Source organism: Coenobita brevimanus, chromosome 57 (genome assembly GCF_032717465.1).
Source record: "Coenobita brevimanus isolate Jiangsu-jjx chromosome 57, ASM3271746v2, whole genome shotgun sequence".
NCBI classification, from domain to species: Eukaryota; Metazoa; Arthropoda; class Malacostraca; order Decapoda; family Coenobitidae; genus Coenobita; species Coenobita brevimanus.
The window spans coordinates 31,839,375-31,863,149 of NC_137010.1; the positions used below are offsets into that span (position 1 = coordinate 31,839,375).

The 23,775-nt window shown below is 43.2% G+C and overlaps 1 protein-coding gene across 1 annotated transcript; it reads left to right on the forward strand.

The window, feature by feature from the left end:
* The first annotated feature begins 658 nt into the window (after positions 1 to 658).
* Positions 659 to 19,030, forward strand: LOC145402331 (delta-sarcoglycan-like). The gene is made up of 9 exons (XM_080274473.1): positions 659 to 766; positions 4,484 to 4,689; positions 5,877 to 5,948; positions 6,561 to 6,684; positions 8,617 to 8,806; positions 13,012 to 13,079; positions 13,265 to 13,423; positions 18,055 to 18,182; positions 18,899 to 19,030. The coding sequence occupies exons 1-9, from the start codon at positions 709 to 711 to the stop codon at positions 18,977 to 18,979; spliced, it is 1,086 nt and encodes a 361-aa protein (XP_080130599.1). The 5' UTR covers positions 659 to 708; the 3' UTR covers positions 18,980 to 19,030.
* The last annotated feature ends 4,745 nt before the right edge of the window (positions 19,031 to 23,775 follow it).

Here is a 23,775-nt window from a genome sequence, read left to right on the forward strand (position 1 = left end):
AGTGAGGGAAGGAGAAAGGGTGGGAAAGGGAGGGAGAGATGAAAGGAGGAAGGATGGAAGGGAACAGTGGGAAAGTGAGGTAAAAATAACGGAGAGTTTTGAGAGAAGGATGAGAAAGTGAGACAGAAAAAGGAGAAAATGAGAATATCTAAAGAAGTGGAAGCCAGGAGAGAGAAATCAATAGTAGATGACCAAGGAGAAGGCCAAGCGAAAGAATATGGGAAAGAAACGTCCGAAATAAAATGAGAAAAAGGGGGGAGCGAGAGAGAAGGAAGGGAGGAAAGGGTGCCGAGCATACGATTGGAGAGGTGCCAAGCAGAAAGAGAGAGAGAGAGAGAACAAATAGTACCTTCAAAGGTCGAACGACCCACAACGGGGAACCAGGGATAAAGTTGTGTGTGTGTGTGTGTGTGTGTGTGTGTGTGTGTGTGTGTGTGTGTGAGAGAGAGAGAGAGAGAGAGAGAGAGAGAGAGAGAGAGAGAGAGAGAGAGAGAGAGAGAGAGAGAGAGAGAGAGACAGGGGGAAGTGGTGCCAAAAGAGTGAAGAAGGGATGGAGGGAGGGAAGGAGGGGTCCAATGACAGAAAGGGAGAGTGAGGGAGAGAGGGAGAGGGAGAGCCAGTGCCAAAGAGAGAGAGGGAGTGTACAGAGGGGGAGTTACAACAGTAGAGAGAGAGAGAGAGAGAGAGAGAGAATTGCGTAGATGAACCATGTTTCCTTCGGATCTGCGCAGTGTGAACCATGTGGGAGTTGGAACCAGGATAGCAGGTAGGTGGGTAGTTGTGGTAGGTGTGGTGGTGGATGCGGTGGTAGATGTGGTAGGTGTGGTGGTGGGTGCGGTTGTAGTTGTGGTGACGGGTGCGGCGGTGCTAGTTGTAGTGGTAATTGTGGTAGGTCTGGAGACAGCTGTAGTAGCAGTGGTGGAAGTTGTGGTTGGTGTGGTAGCTATGGTGGTAGTTGCGGTAGGTGTGGCGGTAGCTGTGGTAGGTTTAATAAGTGTTGTGGATGGTGATCGAAGTATATTCTGTTTGTGTACAAGTAACTGTAGCTATGGTAGGTGTGGTAGTTGTGGTAGTAGTTGTGGTATGTGTTGTAGACTAGACGATCGAGGCACGTGTGGTTTGTGTACTGGTAGCTATGGTAGGCTTTGGGAGTTGTGGCTGTTCGTGAGGTGGTAGTTATTCTAAGTGTGATGATTGTAGTGGTAGGTGTGGCAAGTTAGGTGGTAGATGACAGGTGTGGTGGTAGCTGTGGTAGATGTAGTACCCAGAGTCCAATGGTAGTGGTGGTAAGTGTGGCAGTCTTGGCCTATTGGTGGTGGTGGATATGGTGGCAGTTGTGGTGGTAGGTGTTGTGGTAGGCGTGGTAGTAGGAGTAGTGGTAGGTGCACTGGTAGGTGCGGTGATGGGCGTGGTGGTGCGTGTGGCTGTGCGTGTGGTGGTGGGCGTGATGGTGGGCGTGATGGTGGGTGTGATGGTAGGAGAAGTGGTGGGTGTTGTGGTAAATGTGGTAGTCGGCCTAAAGGTGTTAATAGTGGTGGTGGTGATGGTAGGTGTGGTGATAAATGTGGTAAGTATGATATTACATGTGATACGTGTGGTATGTATGCTGGCTGTGGTAGCAGTTTTGGTAGTAAGCATGGTCGGTGTGGTGACTGTTGTGGTGGTAGATGTGGTTCATGTGTTGGTAAGTGTGGGGATGCGGTGGAAGGTGTGGTAGTTTTGGCAGGTGTGGAAATTTTGGTGGTAGGTGTGATGGGAGGGAGAGAGGTGGGTGGTAGGCCTGGACAACTGCCAACCTACCACCCAACTCTGTTTTCATACAAACACTCCTACCAAAACTATCACCATCCCTACTACCACAACTACCACCATCTCTACTACAACTACTACCGCCATCCCTACTAAAACTACTACCATCCCTACTACCACAACTTACCGCCATCGCTACTGCAACAACTACCACAATCTCTATTACAACTACCATCATCGCTATTACCACAACTACCACCATCGCTACTACCACAACTTCCAATATCAATCTATCTATCTATTGCCAGACGCCTCAATCCCGTTTGGGGTGGCCACAAACAAATCGCCTCCAAGTCACTCTGTCCCCCGCCATTTCACTGCCCTGCTCCCAACTCACACCCCCCTCTCTCATATACCTCTCCACCCCATCCCTCCATCTCATCCTCGGCCTCCCCCTCCCTCTTCCCCCCTCCACCTCACTCACATACACTCTCTTCGTCAGTCTTTCACCCTCCATCTTCCAATATCACTTTTATTAAAACTGCCACCATCGCAACTACCACAAATACCAATAACACTACTACTATAGCTACCACCATCGCTTTTACCAAAACTACCATCATCCTTACAATCACAATTACTACCACTCATTGCAACTACCACCATCACCCCTATCACAAGTACCACTACCGCCAGTAGTGCCACCATCTACCATTGTAACTACCACAACTACCACCATCGTCACTACCTCCACCATCTACCATCACAGTTACCACAACATGACTAACACCTCCCCTACCATTACAACTACAATCACTAACCTAACCATTTACTATCACAACCACCACCATCCCCAATATAACAGCTACTACCACGGCCACTACAATTGCAACCATTCCATCTACCAGAGCTACCACAACCATCTGCCACCATCTCCACTAGCACCATCATGCGCCATTACAACTACCAACATCAGCACTATCATCATCTACCATCAGAACTACCACAGCTATCAACATTATCACCACTGTCAACACCTACCAACACAACTATTAACCATCATTACTACCACCACCTGGTTCTCAGAGCCAAACATATTCAAGGGATTTTAATCACATTAAGATACGTCGATGGACAGAGACTGTTAAATAATAAACATGGACAAACAAACAGATATACCGTAGCCAGTTCGAAAATATATACAAATAAAATCTGAGAGAGAAAACTTGCAAGCAAATGCACTAACATTTCCCAAAGTTGGTGCTTTATGTACAGTACCCGTACACATACATACATATATATATATATATACTAGTGCCTGCCCGTAAAAATTTGCAGGACTTATTAATAATCTTTACATTACAAAAGTTTGCAAATACCATTATTTTTTGTTCCCATACCGTTATTGAGTCCACAATGACCCATTCCGAACAAATAGTCGAAAAAAACTATTTTCGCCTACTTTCGCGTCGCGATTTCCGACAGTTTCGCGCCGTCGTGTCCCACGCGATCGCCATTTTTTCGTTTTATTTTTTCTAATGCAGAAAGAATTAGGTTGATATGCATTACCGTTCTCGTGAAAGAAACGGGCAAACGCACAGACAGACACACACACACACAGCTTGACATTGTATAGATAAATATATAGATAGACACTGACAGATATAGGTGGGAAGACAGATACTGTAGATAGATAGATAGATATAGATATATAATTATACCTGCCACTAATTTTTACACAACGAAAGAGTCACAGTACAAACAGGCTAGATGTCCCGTTCGGATAAACTCGCTGCATACCGTAGCCTAGTAAGAGGCGGAACACAGTAGGTGTCCGTACTGGGATGGCTGATTTTGTGCTTGGTAAGTTTGGCGTCCGTCTTTGGTGTTTACTTGTACGTCTTTTTACGGTGTTGGACTATAAAATAATTTTATAGACGTTAATCGATAATCTGAGGATTGTGTCTTTGAGATACCAGGACGAGGTAAGCTCACAGTAATTTTTAGGTCAACGGACCAGAATTACAGATGTGAGGCCGTGGCAAAAAGCTTTTATAAGAAGCACGAGAAAACCAACACCAACACAACATTAACACCATCATCAAACCGAAAAAAAAAAAAAAATCCATTCGGGAGATATAATGCAAAGTATCATAGTTAAACTAAGAGACTGATACAATAGACGGTTGGCTGCTAAACAGACAAGGACCTGTGGTGGCCCAGTGGTTAGCGTACTGACATTTTGACCTATGTCCCCAAGTCTATGGTTCGAGCCCATGATGTTACGGGTTTCTAAAGCGGCTGCTGGCAGTACGTCCTTTCATGTGTTTCCATATCAGTAAAACATATCCAGAAAATTTCCTCCATCCTCAACTTCATTTCTGCCAACTTTCAATTTTCCCCGCGCACCCCAATATTCTAACCTCACTACCTTCAGCTTTACACTGATAACCTCTAGCCTCACATCTTTTTAACTTTATAATGCCAATCTATAACCTTAAACCACCGTAACATACCTACGCAGTGGTCTTAATCTGACAGATACGTGACGAGTAAGAGGCGGGTTTGTTTGGCGCCAGTCCACCACTTCCTACTGCCACCTTCATTTATCATAACAGAACTTGACATCAACTTACAACTTCATCCCGCCAGCTTTAATCTTCACACCCCGAGCATCACCAAACTAAAGCTTCATACTGTCAACTTCACTCTTCCTACCCTTAACCCCGGACAGGTGTGGTGCAGGGGTACAAACCTCAGGTGGACTGGGGTGGGGACTCTGGATCAGCCACCATCGTAGTAGGCGGCCACAATGTGCGAGTTGCTACAGAAGGCTGGCGGCGTCGGTGTCTGTACATCCTACTCACTGCACTGCTCCTGCTCTCCCTCGTCAACCTCTCACTCACACTGTGGATATTCAAGACTGTCGACTTTAGTGTGGTGAGGATACAAGTAGTATACACGTGTGCCACAGGGTAGATGTTTGTGAGTTTAGCACGATTTACATAAATCTGGGTAAATTTTTACCTGTGTGACAGATGAGAGGTGTGACCGACAAGGAAAGCACCCCAGTATTCCCCTCAATATGATACTCAAAAATCATGTTTCAATCCATGTTCCTACTTTCGATTCTAGGTAACAAAGATTCCCCCATGTCATAACACAAAGGTATATAACAAGAGTACATGCATACTTTCTTGAATATGTTCTGGTTTGCTCTAAGAAAACTTTGAATTAAACCATCCCCACATCCATACCAAACAACTTGCAACGTCAGTCACAACCTAATGTACTGCCTCTGTCCTGCCCTGTCCTACCCTGCCCTACCACCAACCTCCATCCCAGACCGTCTCATCCACTCGTTCATACCCACCCTATCCAATTATGAGTATACCATCCCTTCTTCTCCCAACATACACATAACGAACTTCTATGAGATATCTGTGGATTCCACCTTCAACCAGCCATGATGCTCCTCACACAACACCTAACCTCACAGGGTCTACTTTGCCAGGCATCCCCCACCACCAACCAGTATTTCAGCCAACCTCGCCTTCTCTTCACCAACCCCATCCATTTCTACTCTGATGTGGTGAATATCATACAGAGTATTACTTCGACTACCAACCAGAGTGCCGCACAATATTCCCTCGTCGTTGCTCATCGCGCATCACTAACGTGGTTCAGTATTAGTGTCCAGGTAGTAATATGGGAAGGTGCATGGCGCCCTCGGATGGTGCATGGGAAGACTGGTGGGCCTCAGGGAATGGACTGACTGATACATGAAAATATTCAGCCTAATGCATAGAACACTGTAACTGATGTACTTGCCCTTTCTTTATCCATCTCTCCGTCAGTCTGTCCGCTGATCTCTCTCCCTCACCTAAGAAGCCTGTGGTGTATGGGTTAACACTCCCAGCCCGCAAACAGAAAAGATTGAGTTCAGACTCAAAGTGTGTTTCCCCCTTGTTCCTGTTCACTCAGCAGTAAAATTTGGTACCTGGAAAGAACATCGATGGTTGCGGGCTGTATTCTAGGGCACGACTGAGATTCAGCGAATATAAATCGTCTGCCTTAAATACCCTGGTGTGGTCGACAGGCATTAATCCAGGTGTTCTTGTTGGCAGGACGGCATGGGTCCCCTGCACGTGGTGGTGGCAGGGGTGGAGATGGAGGGCATGACTGAGTTCCTTGGTAAGGTATGTAGTCTACCTGGCTTGGCTGGCACTACTTTACATTTATTTATTTATGGCCTCTCTCTCTCTCTCTCTCTCTCTCTCTCTCCACTGAAGAGATCAAATAATTCTATTTGCTGCTTACCTCTAGCTACATATATATATATATATATATATATATATATATATATATATATATATATATATATATATATATATATATATATATATATACACACATTACTGTATGTGATTGTCATTTTTTCATTACCCATTCATTCCTATAATACTGTACTATCCTTTCCCACTTCCTCACCCCATCCTCTGGTAGGACAAATGATGATGAAGATGATGATATATTAAAAAAAGGAGGATGTGATGGGGGAGAGCGATTCCCTTCCCTACCTCTCTTTCTTCCTCCTCACACCCAACCTCCTCCTCCCTCCACTATCTCCCTTTTCTCGCATTTCATTCTTTAATACTTCCTTCTTCCTTCACAACACTCTTCTTCGTTTCCTCCTCTGTGTCTCAACTCCCATTTTCCCCTAACTACTCTATCTTCCTCTTCTGTATTTGCTTCCTTCACTACCCCCCATCTCTCTCTCTCTCTCTCTCTCTCTCTCTCTCTCTCCACAGATGTCAGCGTCGGAGATCCAGAGCCGAAAGGACACCAGTCTATCCATCCAGGGTTACTACAACCTGTCCGTCACCACAGCCACTGACACACCAGGGGAGAAAATGGCTAACTTCCTTCATATCAGTGAGTTAAAATGATAATAATAATAATAATAATAACAATAATAATAATAATAGTAATAATAATAAGCAATGAGAGAAGGCATGAAAACTGCATACCCTATCCTGCCATGTGTATACCGATATCGTAGAAATCTATGTATACTCACTTTCCCCTACTTCCGATCGTTCTTATTTCTGGGAGGGGGGCGGGGGTTGATCCCTCCAAAAATCACGAGGAGAGTCACGCCCCCCAAATATCGCATTACGGATGAGAGTCCATTGTATGACAAGTACTAAGATATCAAAGCCATAACTGCCCTCCTTTCACCATTTCTGAGATTTTTTTTTTTACTTCATGAGGGGTTAAATCCCCTAAAATCATAGCTGGAAAACTGTATATAGTGAAAGACGTTTGGAGTGACCACACACACACACACACACACACACACACACACACACACACACACACACAGGGTTACTTTCGCGCAACGGTAAAGGACGAGTTGCTGAAAATGATATAAGCCAGATTCGCAGGACTGATAATAATAATAATAAGGTAATACTACTACTACAGTACTACTACTACTACTACTACTAATAATAATAATAATAGTAAGCTAAGCACACTCAGAAAGCACATACCTCCGCCAACGTCTACACCAGACAACTCAGATCACCACCAAAATTCAATCAACTCTTCCTTGGCCCATGACCCACAAATCCACAAAATTCAGCTGAAATCCATTACTACTTTTTGAGATACCTTGTGGACAAACAGACAAACAGGAGTGAATACATAACCTTCTCCAACTTTCTTTGGCGGACACAATAATAAGAATAATAATATGGAACACTTGATGACTGCCATTAACCTGATGGTTATATTGACGATGATGATCATGATTACTACTACTACTACTATCACATATGATGTTTTGGCTTTAATATCATCTTTTTAAAACAAAAACAATTATAAAAAAAAAAAACACCGTTCTCCTTCAGCGAGACTGGTACGTCCTTCCATGTAAGAACGAGCTTCCATGTAAACACTGAACACGTGCTCCCATGTAAACACTAAACACGTGCTCCCATGTAAACACTAAACACGAACTCCCATGTAAACACTAAACACGTGCTCCCATGTAAACACTAAACACGAACTCCCATGTAAACACTAAACACGTGCTCCCATGTAAACACTAAACACGTGCTCCCATGTAAACACTAAACACGAGCTCCCATGTAAACACTAAACACGTGCTCCCATGTAAACACTAAACACGAACTCCCATGTAAACACTAAACACGGGCTCCCATGTAAACACTAAATACTTGCTCTAATGTAAATACTAAACACGTGTTCCTATGTAAACACAAACTACGTGCTCCCACTAGTAAACATAAATCACACATAATATTCTCAAATGTAAAAACCAAAGCACGTGGTTTCACTTGTAAACACTACATAAAAACAGGCGGTCTCATTTACAGCAAACAAGACGGCCATGTTACCCAATCTAGACATCATATCAAGTGGTCCAGTATCAACACCAACCATGTAACTCATGGTCCAATATCAGCATAAAACTCGTGGTCCAGTGTAAGTGTCAAATACATAACCCACCATCAACACTAAATACGAATCAACACCAAACACGTGCTCCCTTATAAACACCGAAAGTATGTTCTAATATCAACATTAAACACGTGGTCCAATATCATCAAACCACGTGGACTCACATGTCAACACCAAACATCAATGTCAACACCAAATATGTGGTCAAATATTAACACAAAACACGTAACTTAATACCTATGCCAAGTCATGTGGTCTCATATGTAAACAACGAACACGTGATTCAGGATCAACTCCAAACCACGTGGTCCAGTGTCAACAAACCCCGTCCACCAATCAGAATCGGGGGCGTCTCTGATCCAACCAATCGCGTTGCAGATACCGACGGCGTGCTGGCAGGAGGGCGGAGCTTGAAGGTGAGGAGCCTGAAGGGGAGGCACTTGCTCCTCGACGCCTCAAAGAACTACTCGTACATCGGGGCGGAGACTCTGACTGTGACGGGCGAGAGGGGGGCCACTTTTCGTGGATCCGTGGAAACGCCCTGCCTCGTCTCCAGTTCTCATCTCAGGTACGGGAGGTGGGTGGGAGGGGGGCTAAAAGGAAAGTTTCACTAACTCATTCTGTACTAAGACCTCTATTCCATTTTACTCCTGCTGCCTCCATCCCTCTGAGGGCTCTCGTCTCCAGTTCCCAGATCAAGTAAGGAGAGACGGAGGAAGTGTAAGTCTTATGGTTCCTACCCCCAGACGATTATATTTAAATTTCTGAAGGCCTGGTGGAAATGCCGTGTCTCGTCTCCATGAAAGAGTTATTGCCTCCGCTAACAATGCTGGAGGAGGCTATGTATTCACCCGTGTAGTCTGTCTGTGCACAAGATATCTCAAAAGTTGTTGCCGGTGTTCAAAGAAATCTGGCGCTTAGGTGGGCAGTAGCTCAAGGTAGATTCGGATCCGGATGCAAGAATAAATCATAAATTTTATTGGCGTCGGCGGAGGTACGCGTTCTCTGAGACTACGTAACAGAGTAAACTAATGCCGTAGAAATTATTTACATGATACTGTAAAAGTATTCGCGCAGTAGGAAAAAGAAACTGCAGAAGTAAATCTTAAATTCTGTTGGGGTTGGTGGAGCTATGCGGTATTGGTGCTTTCTAGTTTTATTCTTGCTACCACTGAACGATTTTATTCAGGCCTTTCACAGCTCCGTGCGCCCTGTCTCTTCTCCAGCAATCAGCCAAAGTTAGTAAGAATGGGGGATGGGGAGAGTTGAAGCCATTTTATTCTTGCTATCTCCATCTAATTCTATGGAAAGTGTACATGACCTCTCTCCTCCAGCAATCAGCTCAAGTACAGAAGAGTCAGAAAAAATGCTTCAATGACTCCTCTGACACGACTTTTCTAATGTATTCAGATCTGTCGTAATGAGGTGGCTCAGGGGATTTTATTCAGCAGAAGGAGAAGCCCATAGGTCAAAGCGTTAAATCCTTGACTAAGGGATGTCTTTCCTTGACTGTTCAAAAATACCAGAAAAAAGTATTCAATGAAAAGGGAATAAGGTTGTATAAAACTGCCAGAAAACAAAGAAGAACACTGGTCATAGTAGTGAAAAGGATTAACAATAACATTAACTAACCCCTCAGCGGTCACTGTTGGCTTTGGGATTTCAATCAGACTACCGCTAGACGATTTCATTCAGCACCGGCAAATCCCCGGCAGTCAAGAGTTGTGAGGATGGCTGTATGGGGTGGCTATTAACAGGCTGTATCCCACTTTATGATTCTACCTATAGGTGTTGAGAGACAAACCATTCACTATAATTACATTCTTGTCTCATCCATTCGATTACACTCAATCAAGGTAGGTCTTTTCGAACTGCTGGAAGTTATATATGTTGTAGTCTTTTCTATCCCCTATCACCACGAGAAGTCTTCCATAATTTGCTTGATTCACATAAGCGTGGGAGGAATACACGAAACAATGCGTCACATCGTAATTCCCTGGTTACTCAGATAAGGCAGGTCTGTGTGGATGATCCCGCCTGTGGGGTGTTGATAAGAATTTCTCAAGCCGAAATCAAGAGTGAATTTGGGAGTGGCCTATATTTGTTGCACTTTCTGGTGACAGCTGTGTGTCCGCATTACTGTCTGTTATATCATTCTGTATTTGTATCTCACCCACCCGATCTATAATCATAAAGAAAATTGGGAAGGTAAAGATGGAAGGTAAAGATGACACCACTTCAATGCTTTTCATGTATTCAAGAATTAAAAAATATAAATAAATAAAAGATCAACGACAGAAATGTTCGTATCCTCTCGTCTGACTTGACCATTCAGAACACTATTAAGGAATGAAGTCTACGTGTTCGCACTCCTGAAGGTGGCTGGATGTTGTCGATCATATAAAGCTACTGCTGTCGTTTACCTTAACTTGACCCAGATTTTGTCCTTTTGTAGCTTACTTCACGTAACTTTGTGACAGAAGAAGATAATACTGCGACCCTGTATCCATTCCACAGCACTTCTTCATGACTTGCACCATATTCTAGCAATAATCCCTTGTTACAACTCAGTATTCGAGATGACGAAATGGCAATTTTAGACCAGGTAGGAGTACCGGGCATAGTAACCTTTCCTCAAATATTCTGGATTGCGGTAGAAAGGCCAGAGTCAAGCAAATCGTGTGGAGTAAAGGTGTTTATATCTGCAGGGGATAACATTATTCTGTGTAGATGACTTCTGTTGCCTAAAACCACAAGAACGAAGCCTCACACACTCACACATATTCTCTAAGCTGTTTAAAGCATCCACAGTCGTGTTACGCTCATTACTCTGTTGTTTACCCTGATCACGTCAATATTACTTTCTTAAATATCACTGACGACGAATCACCTTCCCATAAACCAGTATATTCCAAACTGTTCCGTTTACTAACACCTCTCATTATCCATCCTTCTACCTTCTCCTTGGGTTCCCTGTCTCTCTCACTCCTTCCACTTCATGTAATTCTTTCATCTTTCGTTCTCTTCAAATGGTCAGCCTACATAACACTCTCTGCACAGTCAACCCTTTCCATTCTACCTGTACTGCATTTACCTTCACACCACTCTTACTGCATCAATTTTCAGTTTGGCACCCTACTGACTTTATTTTCACCATTTTCATCTTCTTCCGGTTCCTGGTACAGTACCTGGTCCCATGCCTCATGTCGATATAGCACAAGAAGCGCCACTACACCACTTTTTTTTTTTTTTTTTTTTTTTTTTGTGTCCGACTCTGGGCATAGGCTTCACAGCCTGCTATCAAGGCCCAGCAGTCCTCCTACATACCATACACTTCTACATGTCACCACTTCGGCGCTAACACCCACCGTCCATATTGAATACATGCTAGGGCTGTATCATACAGGACTGGTGTATCGGTATTAGCGGGGGTATTTTTACGACATGTCGGCGGGTCTTCTGGTAGATCAGTAAAGCCTGATTTAATGAAATTCAAATCCTTAAACTGTTCCCTGCCCCAGCCGGGATTCGAACCTGGGTCCGTCAGGACTGCAGGCCACTACTCCAACCCGGCCTATAATTGATCTCTCTAGATCTTTAATGCTTAGTTGTAACAATGGATTAGCACCAGATGATGATGACAGTCACTAGAAAGTGCTGTGGAGACGACTCTAGCTGTAATAACGTCTCATTCTGCTATACAGCTATTAAAGGTTAGCTGCAAAAATCTGGGCCAAGTCAGGGAAAAAGGAGTATAGTCATACACACTCATCTTCACCTAACAGACACTAAACTCCTTCCTTCACCATCCCTATCATTTTTGTTCTTTTTCCCACCCTATAGTTCTGTGTCTGCGTGCATTTCTATGAGTCCATATTTGCTGCACTGCAGAACTGCACTATATCTTCGGAGGGAGAGTGAAGGTCAAAATTAACCCTTTGCCATCCTGGCGATGTATGAATAAAGAAGGGGTGTCTATAGAGAAAACGATGCATATACACATGCAAGTGTTGTACCCGTACTGGCTATGAACTCAATTATGTGTGTCAATCTATATAATTATGTCACTGGTACAACCAACTGGGTGCGAATATACGCAAGCATACGGGAGGGCATTCCAACAGCATATATATTAAATGTCCGCAACAGCGTGGATTCGCACCCAAGAATCGAGACACACATCACGAGCTGAGTACGTTAACCACCGAGCCAAGGCAGCTCCGACTCTACAGCGGCCACCACCATATACCTTACACACCCCCTTCACCCAAATCCTTCCCATTTAAGCTTACTATCATACCCTCGCGTTCTGCCTCCCTAACACATCTCAGCACATTGATTTTTCTCACATTTACCCTCAATTTCTTCCTCTAGCTAACTCTTCCAAGCTGACATCAATTGCTGAACTATACCGTCATCATTATTACATCACGTGTACTTCAGTGCGCAGTGAACATCTAGTACATGCTCTCTCTCTCTCTCTCTCAACTGCAGGGACTAAATCTCACGGGTTTATGTATCTCAGAACATCTTCCTCACCTGTTCAATTCAGCATTAGGCACTTTAATATTCCTCTGCATATGTATTAGACTATGAAGGACGATTTTATTCAGCTGACAGATACTCACCGATGCCATTTAGTTAAGGATATAGAGAGTTTTGATTTCTCATGTCGTAAACTGGGGGTTAAGGCGGAATTATAGGAAATAAATCGGTAAGGAACAGGTGCTTGGGAGCCTTCTAATCCCCCTGACCCCCTTTGACCCCTCACAGACTGCAGAGCGTGACCCGGGAGGTGAAGGTGCGAGGCGCCAAGGAGGTGCGTGTGGAGGCGAGATCAGGTAAAGAGTTAGGTTAAGTTATTCATGTTCACCTGTTCAGACGACTCCTTGCTTATACCTTCATTTGCACTTATACAGCCTTAAAACCATATTATTTCTGGTAACATTTCGCTACTACGAACACTTATCCCAGGTAAAAATTAATTAACAGACTTTATCAATTTTCCGGTAACACTGCGTACCAGGTGACGTAGCGGTGGCGGCACTGGGCAACGTGACGCTGGGTGTGAAGCAGGGTCCCCTCCGCCTGGACAACCCTGACATCTACTTCACCCTCCTCACCGTGGCAGACAAACCCACACACACGCTGGGTCAACAGGACAGCGTCACGCCACACCCACAAGGTGATGAGTACTAACAGTGGTCCAAGGCTGGTGTCCATTACGAAGAAGGGTACACACCATTCACTCACTCAATGTAGTCATATTCTAAACTGGTTAACAAATGATAATGTTTCCTGTAACTCCAGCTCACTATTTGCCATATAACCAAAAACTACGCGCCTGGTGGTCCAGTATGTTTTGGCGCTCCAACCTGATGTAGCCCTACGTTCACGTCCAAAACATGGTTGAGGTTTATTGCTCACATACTGTCACTCGAGGAGTTAATGACTGGTCACTCGTCTTAAAAAACTGGATTATATAAACTGCTTAGTCATGAGGCCCACGTCTTGGGAATAGGCTATCAACAATATCATCGGCATCATCATCACCATCATCATCAGCAACACATGCAGAAGAAGGAGCCTTTCTAGCGTCTCTTCCATGTGTTCTGAATAAATCACTTTAATGTTCTCTCGCACTTGTTTCATCTGTTTATCTCCTTCATCCTTGTTATATCCAGAGGAGTTTGTTCACCATAACAAGAGCAGCAAAGTGATGGACGGGATTAACCTCTTAGATCTGGCGACGTATTCCTTATTTCATTCTTGCCACCACCAGACGATTGTATTCAAATTAGGGCAGACCTCTAGCAGTGAGGTGGTTAAGGGAAGGCTATATATAACCTCTTCACTCCGAAAAGTCTTTCCTAAGCTGAATGAAACCGTCAAGCGGCAACAATAATAAAATGAAAATTGCGTCCACTGGCTGAAAGACTCAAGGAATACTCTGTCTTACTCGACCACTTCAACTTTCCTGAGGTGAACAAACTTGCTCTGTGAATGCAAGAATGAAATGAACACTAAGGAGCACTCACAGGACGCAACACCAAGCCCTGCCACTAATTTTAAGGCCCAACATTTAACTCTGCCTCACCACCTAGACTTCAGACTGACTGTTTCAAAATCGAGTTACTTCATCTTCACCAACTCTCAGCCATCCCACCATGTTTGGTAAATCGGATTAGAACTGTTCGAGCTTATCTTTCCCAGTGATCTTCACCTTTGATCTATTGATTTCTAATCAAAGCTCTTCATTCTTGGCTGACCCTCAACAATTTCACCGACTTTCATTACAAAAAAACAAAAAAATGCTTGAGTTATAAGATCAAATTTTTAAAACTGAGCCACGACCTTGTCCACCAACTGACTGTTCTCACGCTCAATAACTTCATCCCAGCCATACCATCAACTTCTCCTCCAAGTTTGGTCAAAATCGGATCAAAACCATCCAGGCTGGTCTTGCCGTATGAACCTGACTTATTACCTGTTGTTCAAAAAAAAAAAAAAAAAAAAAATCACCTCCTGGGAAGACCTTCAACCCTTCCACCATGTGTGGTTTACATCGGATTAAAACTTTTTCAGTAGTTTTGTTTTAATTACTAACAGAAAGAATGACACACACACACACACACACGCACGCACGCACACACACACACACACACACACACGCACACACACACACACACGCGCACACACACACACACACGCCAAGCAAAACACTACCCCAGCCAAACAATCGTGCACGCAAATGTAACATAAAAAGCTGCCCTGGAGAGCTGAATGAGTTAATATGGCCACAGACTGCACAGTAACCCTTCCCTTCCAATACATCAATCTCTATTAAAATCTTGTATTGCCAGACGATTTAACTTTAGATTTTTCGAAGTGCAAGGGTTGGATTTCACCTCCACTGACTCCTTTACTGTTCTTCTGGTAAGCTGTACAGTATCGCCTGGTAAAGGAAAAAATAAAAAATAAAGCAGAAATGACGTCCAGGGTCAGAACGGGTGAAATGACACTAGAGGGAATATTAAAGTGAAATATTCCCTTGTATGTTATATAAATCTTTTTTAATATGGACACAGGTGGGGTTAACTCTCCCAGGCTTCTATGACCCACTCTCAGCTGAATAAAATCGTCTGACGCTGACTGTTATTCTCTCTCTCTCTCTCTGTGAAGCTTCTATGATCCACTCTCAGCTGAATAAAATCGTCTGACGCTGACTGTTATTCTCTCTCTCTGTCTCTCTCTCTCTCTCTCTCACTGAAGCTTCTATCACTCACTCTCGGCAAGGAAAAAAAAAATCTAATATCGGCTTCAATACAGTCCCACACTTGATTCTCAGCTGAATAAAACCGTCTGAGGCTGAGGAGACGAGAACACAAGGGGGTTAATAAGAGAGGAGATTATCAACCCTTCTCCTCGATGACCCACTGTTATTCTTACCATCTCCAGACGATTTCATTCACTACCTAGGAAACCTCTCTGGGTGGAGGGGTTTACGGAGACTAAATCTGACCCCTCCAGTCCTTTAAAAATCTCCTCTAGGCTGAGTAAAATCGTCTGGTGGTGGCAAAGAAATAAAGAAATAAAAGACATCATTAAACCTGGAATTGTGAATAATTTTCGAGAGAAATTTTGGTGAAACATTGTCACGTGTGTAAAATAAACGTTTCTACCATGGAAAATTTAAGTACACACACACACACACACACACACACACACACACACACACACACACAGAGTAAACAAAGATCATATCACTGTGCCACACCCGTACGAAGTAATCCTAATAGCGAAGAAGGGCAGTGAGCCTCCTAATCCCACGAGACGACGGCCACCTCCCTCCTCTTCGATTAATCAAGGCCTCACCTTTAATTAGCATACCTGGATTATCAAACTACTTACCTACACAAAATCCATTATACTTTGTTTTTAATTCCACGGCAGCCATTATGGTACTACCCACAAATACACCGGATGCTGGAAAAATGGGACACTCTCTCTCTCTCTCTCTCTCTCTCTCTCTCGAAGTTACAGTTTTATTCACTCCCTCTTTCAGTCTACCAATGTACTTATCTATCTATTTGTCCATCCGTCTATGTATCTATCTATCTATCTAACTATATCTACTGCATCTGCAAGTTTTCCTTTCACACACTACACTCACTCTCTCACTTATCTCCCTTTCCTTATCTACATTTCTCTCTCGTATCATAACTCCCCCTCCTCCTCTCTCTCTCTCTCTCTAATAAGCTTTATGTGAACTTTAAGCTTAAGCAAAGTCGGTTTGATCTGGCTAATGAGAGAGAGAGAGAGAGAGAGAGAGAGAGAGAGAGAGAGAGAGAGAGAGAGAGTTGTAATCTAATAGTTAAAAAGAAGCATTTTTTTGGGAACGCTATACATTACTCCATAGATACTGGAGGAAATACTAGCCACGTATTCCTTGCACTACCTAAAAAAAAAAAAAAATCATCATCATTAGTTGCACCATCATCATCATCATCATCATCACATCATCATCATCACCACTATAATCATCATCATCATCATCATCACCATCGTCATCATTATCCCCGTATTACCCATTATTGTAAGTGGGACGGGCATAATTCAGAAAAAGGACCAGAAAAACACTAAAGCAGGAGATGATGATGATGATGATGATGATGATGATGATGATGATGATGATGATGACGATGTTGATGATGATGATGATTATTATTATTATTATTATTAACCCCTTCAATAAGAAAGGCTTCATTTGCGCTGAATAAAAAAGTTCTTGGAAGGGATACTGGCTAATGCTGCAAAGGGTTATAATGTTAATGCTATAGTATTTACCTACCTATGTTCCTTTCACTTAACCCACAAAGCTCCGTTCATACCAACCTACCTCTCAATCCGCCTATCTACCTACCTACTCACCTACCTACCAACCAACCACCCTATCAACACAGCTCTCCATCCATTTACACACAGTACATGCCTACCTACCTGCCTACCTACCAACTGACCAACTAACCTACCTATGTAAATACCTGTTTACCTACTTACCTGTTTCAATTTATACCAGTCTACTTTCTCTACCTACCGATCTGAAAATAATCAAAGAACTAACAGCCGACAAACTTCCTAACCTACCAACCAGCCAACCTACCTACCTGGCAACTCTTCAGTCAGCCTACCTACCACTCTACTAACCAAACTACCTACCTACCGACCTAACTACCTTCTTACTTATCTGCCTACCGAACTTCTTACCAACCAATCAACAAATATGCTTAATACACAACTTACCTACCAACTTATCTATCTGCCCACCGACCAAATCACCCGACCAATCTATCTACCCACGAACCAACCAACCAGCTTACCTACCAACCAACCAATCAATTTGCCTATCTACCTACCACTCTACCAATCAATCAACCAGTCCATCTGCCAATCAACTAACAAACCATAAATCACCCTACATATCAGTAAACCACTCAGCCACCCACACAAGCATAAACCCACCTGCTTACCAACCAACCAATCACCGAATCACCCCACATACTTGCCTACCAACCTTACCTGCCCACCTGTCTTCCCACCTACCAACCAACGTAAGTACATATCAATCAATCAGTCAGGTAATTAGCCCTGACTGCCAAACCAATTAATTTATCAGTGTGTCTATCCATCTCTCCTTAAGGTAATTTGTGCTATCTATCTATCTTCGTTATCTATCTTTTATCAGTTTATCTATCTATCTATCTATCTATCTTCGTTATCTATCTTTTATCAGTTTATCTATCTATCTACCTACAGAGACCCAGATCCCGGCTCCAGAGATTGAGGGAAGGGGAGGGGGCGGTGCACTCCCTCCCCCCACCACCCCCCTCCCATCCTTCTCACCCCCACCTACCAAGAAGAAGGAGGAGGTGCAGGTCTTTCAGGTGAGAGAGAGAGAGAGAGAAACAAATGAACTCCTTACACGTAATCGTATCAGTCCTCGTATACCACTGTGTAATCCTTTCAGTGTACTATCTACTTGTATATCTATCTATTCATATACCACCTGGCGTCGCATCCGTGAGACTTTTCTATCCCTACTCAGTAACGACCCCTCCTCCCATGACACACCACCCTCCCACATGTATTTCCCTATCTTATGCTCCTTCCAAACCTACCATATTCCCAGCCTACCTCTCCTTCTTCTACCTCACCCCTTACACCTTCCCTCATACATTCTCCCACCTACTTCTCGGTCTACCTCTCCTTCTCCTGCCTCTGCCATCCCTCATACACTTCCCCACCCTGTCCTTCACCATCGCTCTCAGTCTGCCCCTGCTTCCAACCATCTCACTTTCATACACTTCTCCATCTCTTCCCCGTTCTACCACTCCTTCTTCCAATAATTTCACCTCACACCACCTGCTTTCTTCCTCGTCCTGTCTCTCCTTCCAACCACCTCACTCTCATATACTCCTCCTCCTCTTTCTCTCTCTCCTTCTACCTCTGCTTCTTCCAACAATCTCACTCACACAACTTCCTCTCTTCCTCGTCCTGTCTCTCCTTCCAACCACCTCACTCACACAGACCCTCCTACCAATACTCCCCTACATCACGCCTCCACCGCCCTCTTCTCGGTCATCCCCTTCTTCCCCCACAGGTGTGCGTGTGTCCCACTGGTCGGCTCTTCCTCGCGCCAGCCCATCAGACGTGCGTCTTTCAGGAGGGAGTGTGTCGCTAGTGGGGTGAAAACATCATATTACACAAGAAGTGGTGCCAAGGCACAGCAAACCCGTCCCCGGCTGCCATTTTAGTGCTGACGTATAAACACAACAGGATATCTAGTCAAAGATGTCACATATCAAATCTGGAGTAAAGCGGGTTAAAATTGACGATTATATGCCCATTTGAAATTGTAGGCCCGACCCCTCTACCACTAACTGGGGGGTGACCCCCTTGATGTAATGAGGCATGTTATAGGATGCAGATTTGAAAGATGCACCTTTAGGTTTTGGTTTCAAGTCGATATGACGACTTTGAAAGTTGTGGCGATTTTTTTTTCATTTTTTCATTTTTTGGGCCTACAGCCTGGGCCTTGGTCCAATTTGGCCCAAAATTTAATCAGGTGATCAGAAGGTCATAGCCCATCATCCCTCTAACTTTAGTCAAAATCACACCAGTAGATTTCGCGTAAAGTTGATAACAGACACACAGACATAGACAGACAGAGAGGCAGACAGTCAGACAAACCGAGTGAAAACAGTACCCGTTCCCGAGCCCCTCCGGGGCGGGGACGGGTAACGAGCAATAAATAAGTAAATAATCATAAAACATTAACAAACAACTAAATGATGACAATAATAATAATATAATACAATAAATAAATATATAAAGATGATGGAAGAACGGTCTGCAATTATGGATAACAGATGTAAACAAATACATGAAATTAAAAGATAATATACAAGTATGAAAAAAAAGACCAACGGGTGAAAATATAAACAAGAAAATGAAAAATAAATAAAGGCGCTGTAAGAGAGGTCAAGCGATGAAAGAAAATAAAATGAATAAAAAAAGGAGACGATAATGAAGGGAAAGAAGAAGGGAAAATACGTGAGTAAAAAAAAAAAAAAGAAGAAAGGAGAAAAAAATTGAGAACATGATAAAAAAATAAATATATGAAAATAAAGGAGACAATCTTTTCTGCATATAAATGACTGAAGCATTTTGGGAATAAATACTGATACAGACCGCCAATACATATAAATACAAACCAAGAATACTTTTTGGAGATAAAATTAAATTTGAATGGAAATAAAGAGAAAATAGTATATATGGAAAATAACGAAAACTATAAGACTATCAAACCTGGACGAAACAAGTTATACTCCTGATAAACGAGGACGAGAAATAAAAACTAAAGTATGAATAAAAAAAATGCCAAAAATACTGAGCACAGGTAAATAGAAAATAACAATAAAGGAAAAGATATACAAGAGAATACCCCTGATCGATAAAAATAAATATAAACCATGAGGCAACGGAGACACGTAAACCCTTTAGATAGACCCATTTCGAGGCGTCGGGGGCCGAGGCTAGGCTATGGTAGCGAAGTACAATAGGGCACATGTAACGATATTTAGTTGTTGGAAATAAAATACTGGAAATGTTCTCCAAAGATCTGTAAGCTTAAAAACGATGAAAAGCGTCTCTTCTCACCACACATGTCATCCATGCACCACAGGCAGTGACGTCACTTCTTAACTACCTTAACTAGTGGTAAGGTCAACACATCAGCTAATCAGCGCCTGGGACCTCGTGAGCAATTTTACTTTTCACCGCTTGTCATCGGATATATATTTCATGATCTACAATTCGCTGAGCTCAAAAGGAAATGGGGTTTTGGCTGGGTATCATATCATGGGAGGGGAAATGGGACCCAAAACTTGCATGTACTCTATTAAAAGCTCAAACGAACCGATGGAAAACTTTGTCGGGTCTTGGGATGGAACCTCTACACACTGGCATGACCGTCACTCCAGCCACGGTGTTCTAAATATATACTATCAGAATGGAAAATATAAACGCTGGAAGAACAGGCATGAGTTAAAAAAAAAAAGAATGAAAAACAACAACAACAACAGATTACGAATCCTGTATATAAGTTATGAAAAAAAAAAAAAAGGAAAAAAACTCTAAAACGACCGTGGTAATAATGAAAACGGAACGGTGATGGAAGGAGAGGAAAACCAAGGACGAGGTGGAAAGATAAAATAGAGTATATGAGTAGGATGGCTTGGTGTGGTGATGGGAGAAGAAGGAGAGGAAGTCCGAGCATGAGATGGAGGGTTAAGTGGAGGGGTGCTGGAGGGAGGGCAGCTTGTTAGGGCGGGAGGGAGTTGTGATGAAGACCTAGATGAACTCTGGGACTGTGTGTATGGCAATGTATTAAATCACAGAACAGTGTGTAATAAAAAAAAAAAAGTCTTCATTCCTGTTACATAAATAATAATTAATATAATGTACTTATGGCAGTGTTTTACTCTGGGTCCTGACTCCCTTTTTGGAAAGATGCTAACTTTCGTTCTCACTGACTAACGCTAAACGATTTTATTCTGCTTAGGAGAAACCTTTAGGGCCGAAAAGGTTATGCCAATCAGTACGGTGACCTGATAAAGTTGTTCCTTTACTTAACGTCCTCAGTTACAGAAACAGGCTGGGAAGCCCGTTACACATGAAAAGAAAGGAAATCCCTGAAAACCTCACACGCCACCACTTGGGCACTAATTTCCTCCATCTCTACTGTAATACACTCAAATCTGATGCACCGATATTAGTGAGGGTGCTGGTTCACTGAATGCCGTGATGAGGAATAGGGAAGTGAGCATGTGGGGAAAAAAAAAATGCTGCATTACAATATTGTCATTCCCAGTCTAACAGGTGGAAGTGACGCCTGGGCCCTGCTAGAAGGACGCAGGCCAAAGATAAATGTATTGGAAATTACAGTAGTTATTTGAGAGAAGCACGTGGGGGAGGCGGTGGCCGAATCAGTACCGTATAGAGGTGGCCTCCAGTCTTCATGGACCCAGGTTCGAATCTCCGCTGGGGCAGGGAACAGTTATGGCCGAATCAGTAGAGATGGCCTGCAGTCCTAATGAACCCTGGTTCGAATCCCCGCTGGGGCAGGGAACAGTTTAAGGATTCGAATTTCATTAAAAGCAGACTTTACTGATCTACCAGACGACTCCCCGACATGTCGTAAAAATACCCCCGCTAATACCAATACATCAGCCCTGTATAAGACAGCCCTAGCATGTATTCAATATGGACTGTGGGTGTTAATGCCGAAGTGGTGACATGTGGAGGTGTATGGACGTTGAAGGACAACTGGGCCATGATAACGGACTATGAAGCCTATACCCAAAGTCGGACACATAAAAAAAAAAAAGTTAAATGGAGAGACAGACAAATAAGGAAGTAAAGCAGTGTTGATGTGAATGTGACTGAAAGGGTTAGGAGAAATACTCTGAGATGGTCTTACCATGTGCAGAGGATACAGAAGGAGAGGCTGACTAGAACAGTGTACTGTAGCCTTTGTGAGTGAGGTGGAGGAGGGGGGGAGACCTAGGATGAGATGGAGGGATATAAAGAGTTATATAACAGAGGGGACGCGTGAGACTTTGAGGGAAGCCAGTGTGACATGGAGGCGATTTGTATATAGCCACATTCATTCATTCATTGCCAGACGCCATGTATCCCAAACGGGGTGGCCAAGGGCTTTTTTACAGGGAGGGGCACTAATCCTCCACCAACCCCACTTGACACGTAGGGAGAACGTTATGCCAACAGCATCTGGTGTTCCCAGGCGGTCACCCATCCAAGTACTAACCAAACCCAACGTTGTATATAGCCACGCCTTACGAAATTAATGTCTGGCTCTAGATAGATAGATAGACAGATAGAGAGAGATACATGCATAGTTTTTATGACGTGGTATGGAAAAGAAGTGAACACATTAATGTCAAATTCAAATTCATACCCACCTGTATCCTGGACTGAACCCACGACAAAAAAGCCACGAATTCAATGTTTTGTCCACCACACCACCAATATATATATTTTTTTTTAATCTACGTTCACTTTCCTCTCTTTAACCTACTACACTACCATCAGTAAGGCATGTGTTTTTAAAATATTTATCTTTACCTATGAGTTAAACAGCCTCTCTTCCCCATCTCCCCACCCTCAAAAATTCTAGGTGCGCTGCCGCTTAACAGCTTTATATTTACGTAGAGGTTACGTGAAATCTTAAACCTCAGTGAACGATTAACATTTTCTTCTCTGATACTGCAAAAGAAAATGAAAAATAAATAGACTAACCTTTCCTACATCAAGCAATAAGTTGGCCATAAAATTTGTCGTTTTCTTTCATACCAATAACAGAAAACTGAACATAATACCGATAACATTAGCAATACTCATGTTCCCTTGTAAATCCTTTTATCTTACACTGTCTTGATCATTTGCTCTATTGTGCCAACGACAGCTCTTTCACCCCATATTTGCCAAGTCAAATGCACTTGCTACACTCTACTCAAGCCTAATTTGTATTCAGCAACACTGCTTCCCCGAGTGTTTGGGCTTGTAAATCACCTCCCTCTCCCCTGCTGCCTGACGCTTTGTTATAGTGGTGGGACTTGAGGATAGCAGCAAAGGCAGGATGCTGTTAAACTCGTATGGTCTCATTCCCCTGCTGTTGACTCAACCAATTTTCGTCAGGGACTTTCACACTTCATCTTCTCCCTTTTCTCTTCCCAGCCGCGTTACTGCCAGTTTGGCAGAAACTGCTGTAAAGTCCAATTCATTCATCCATTCATTATCATCGTCATATTCACAACGCTATCTGCCAGCATTACGTACGGGGACAGTCGGGCTGGTAGAGCGGAAGCTAACCAGTTCTGGCTAAGTTCAATCCCATCCAAGGGCAGACACTGAAGAGGGTGCATGGATATGTCACGTTGTTCCAAATGTCTGCAA

Coding starts and splice junctions, on each gene's coding strand:
- LOC145402331 (XM_080274473.1), top strand. CDS start 709: ATGTTTCCTTCGGATCTGCGCAGTGTGAACCATGTGGGAGTTGGAACC. Junction 13,080..13,264: donor GCGTGTGGAGGCGAGATCAG/GTAAAGAGTTAG, acceptor ACTGCGTACCAG/GTGACGTAGCGGTGGCGGCA. Junction 13,424..18,054: donor CGTCACGCCACACCCACAAG/GTGATGAGTACT, acceptor ATCTACCTACAG/AGACCCAGATCCCGGCTCCA.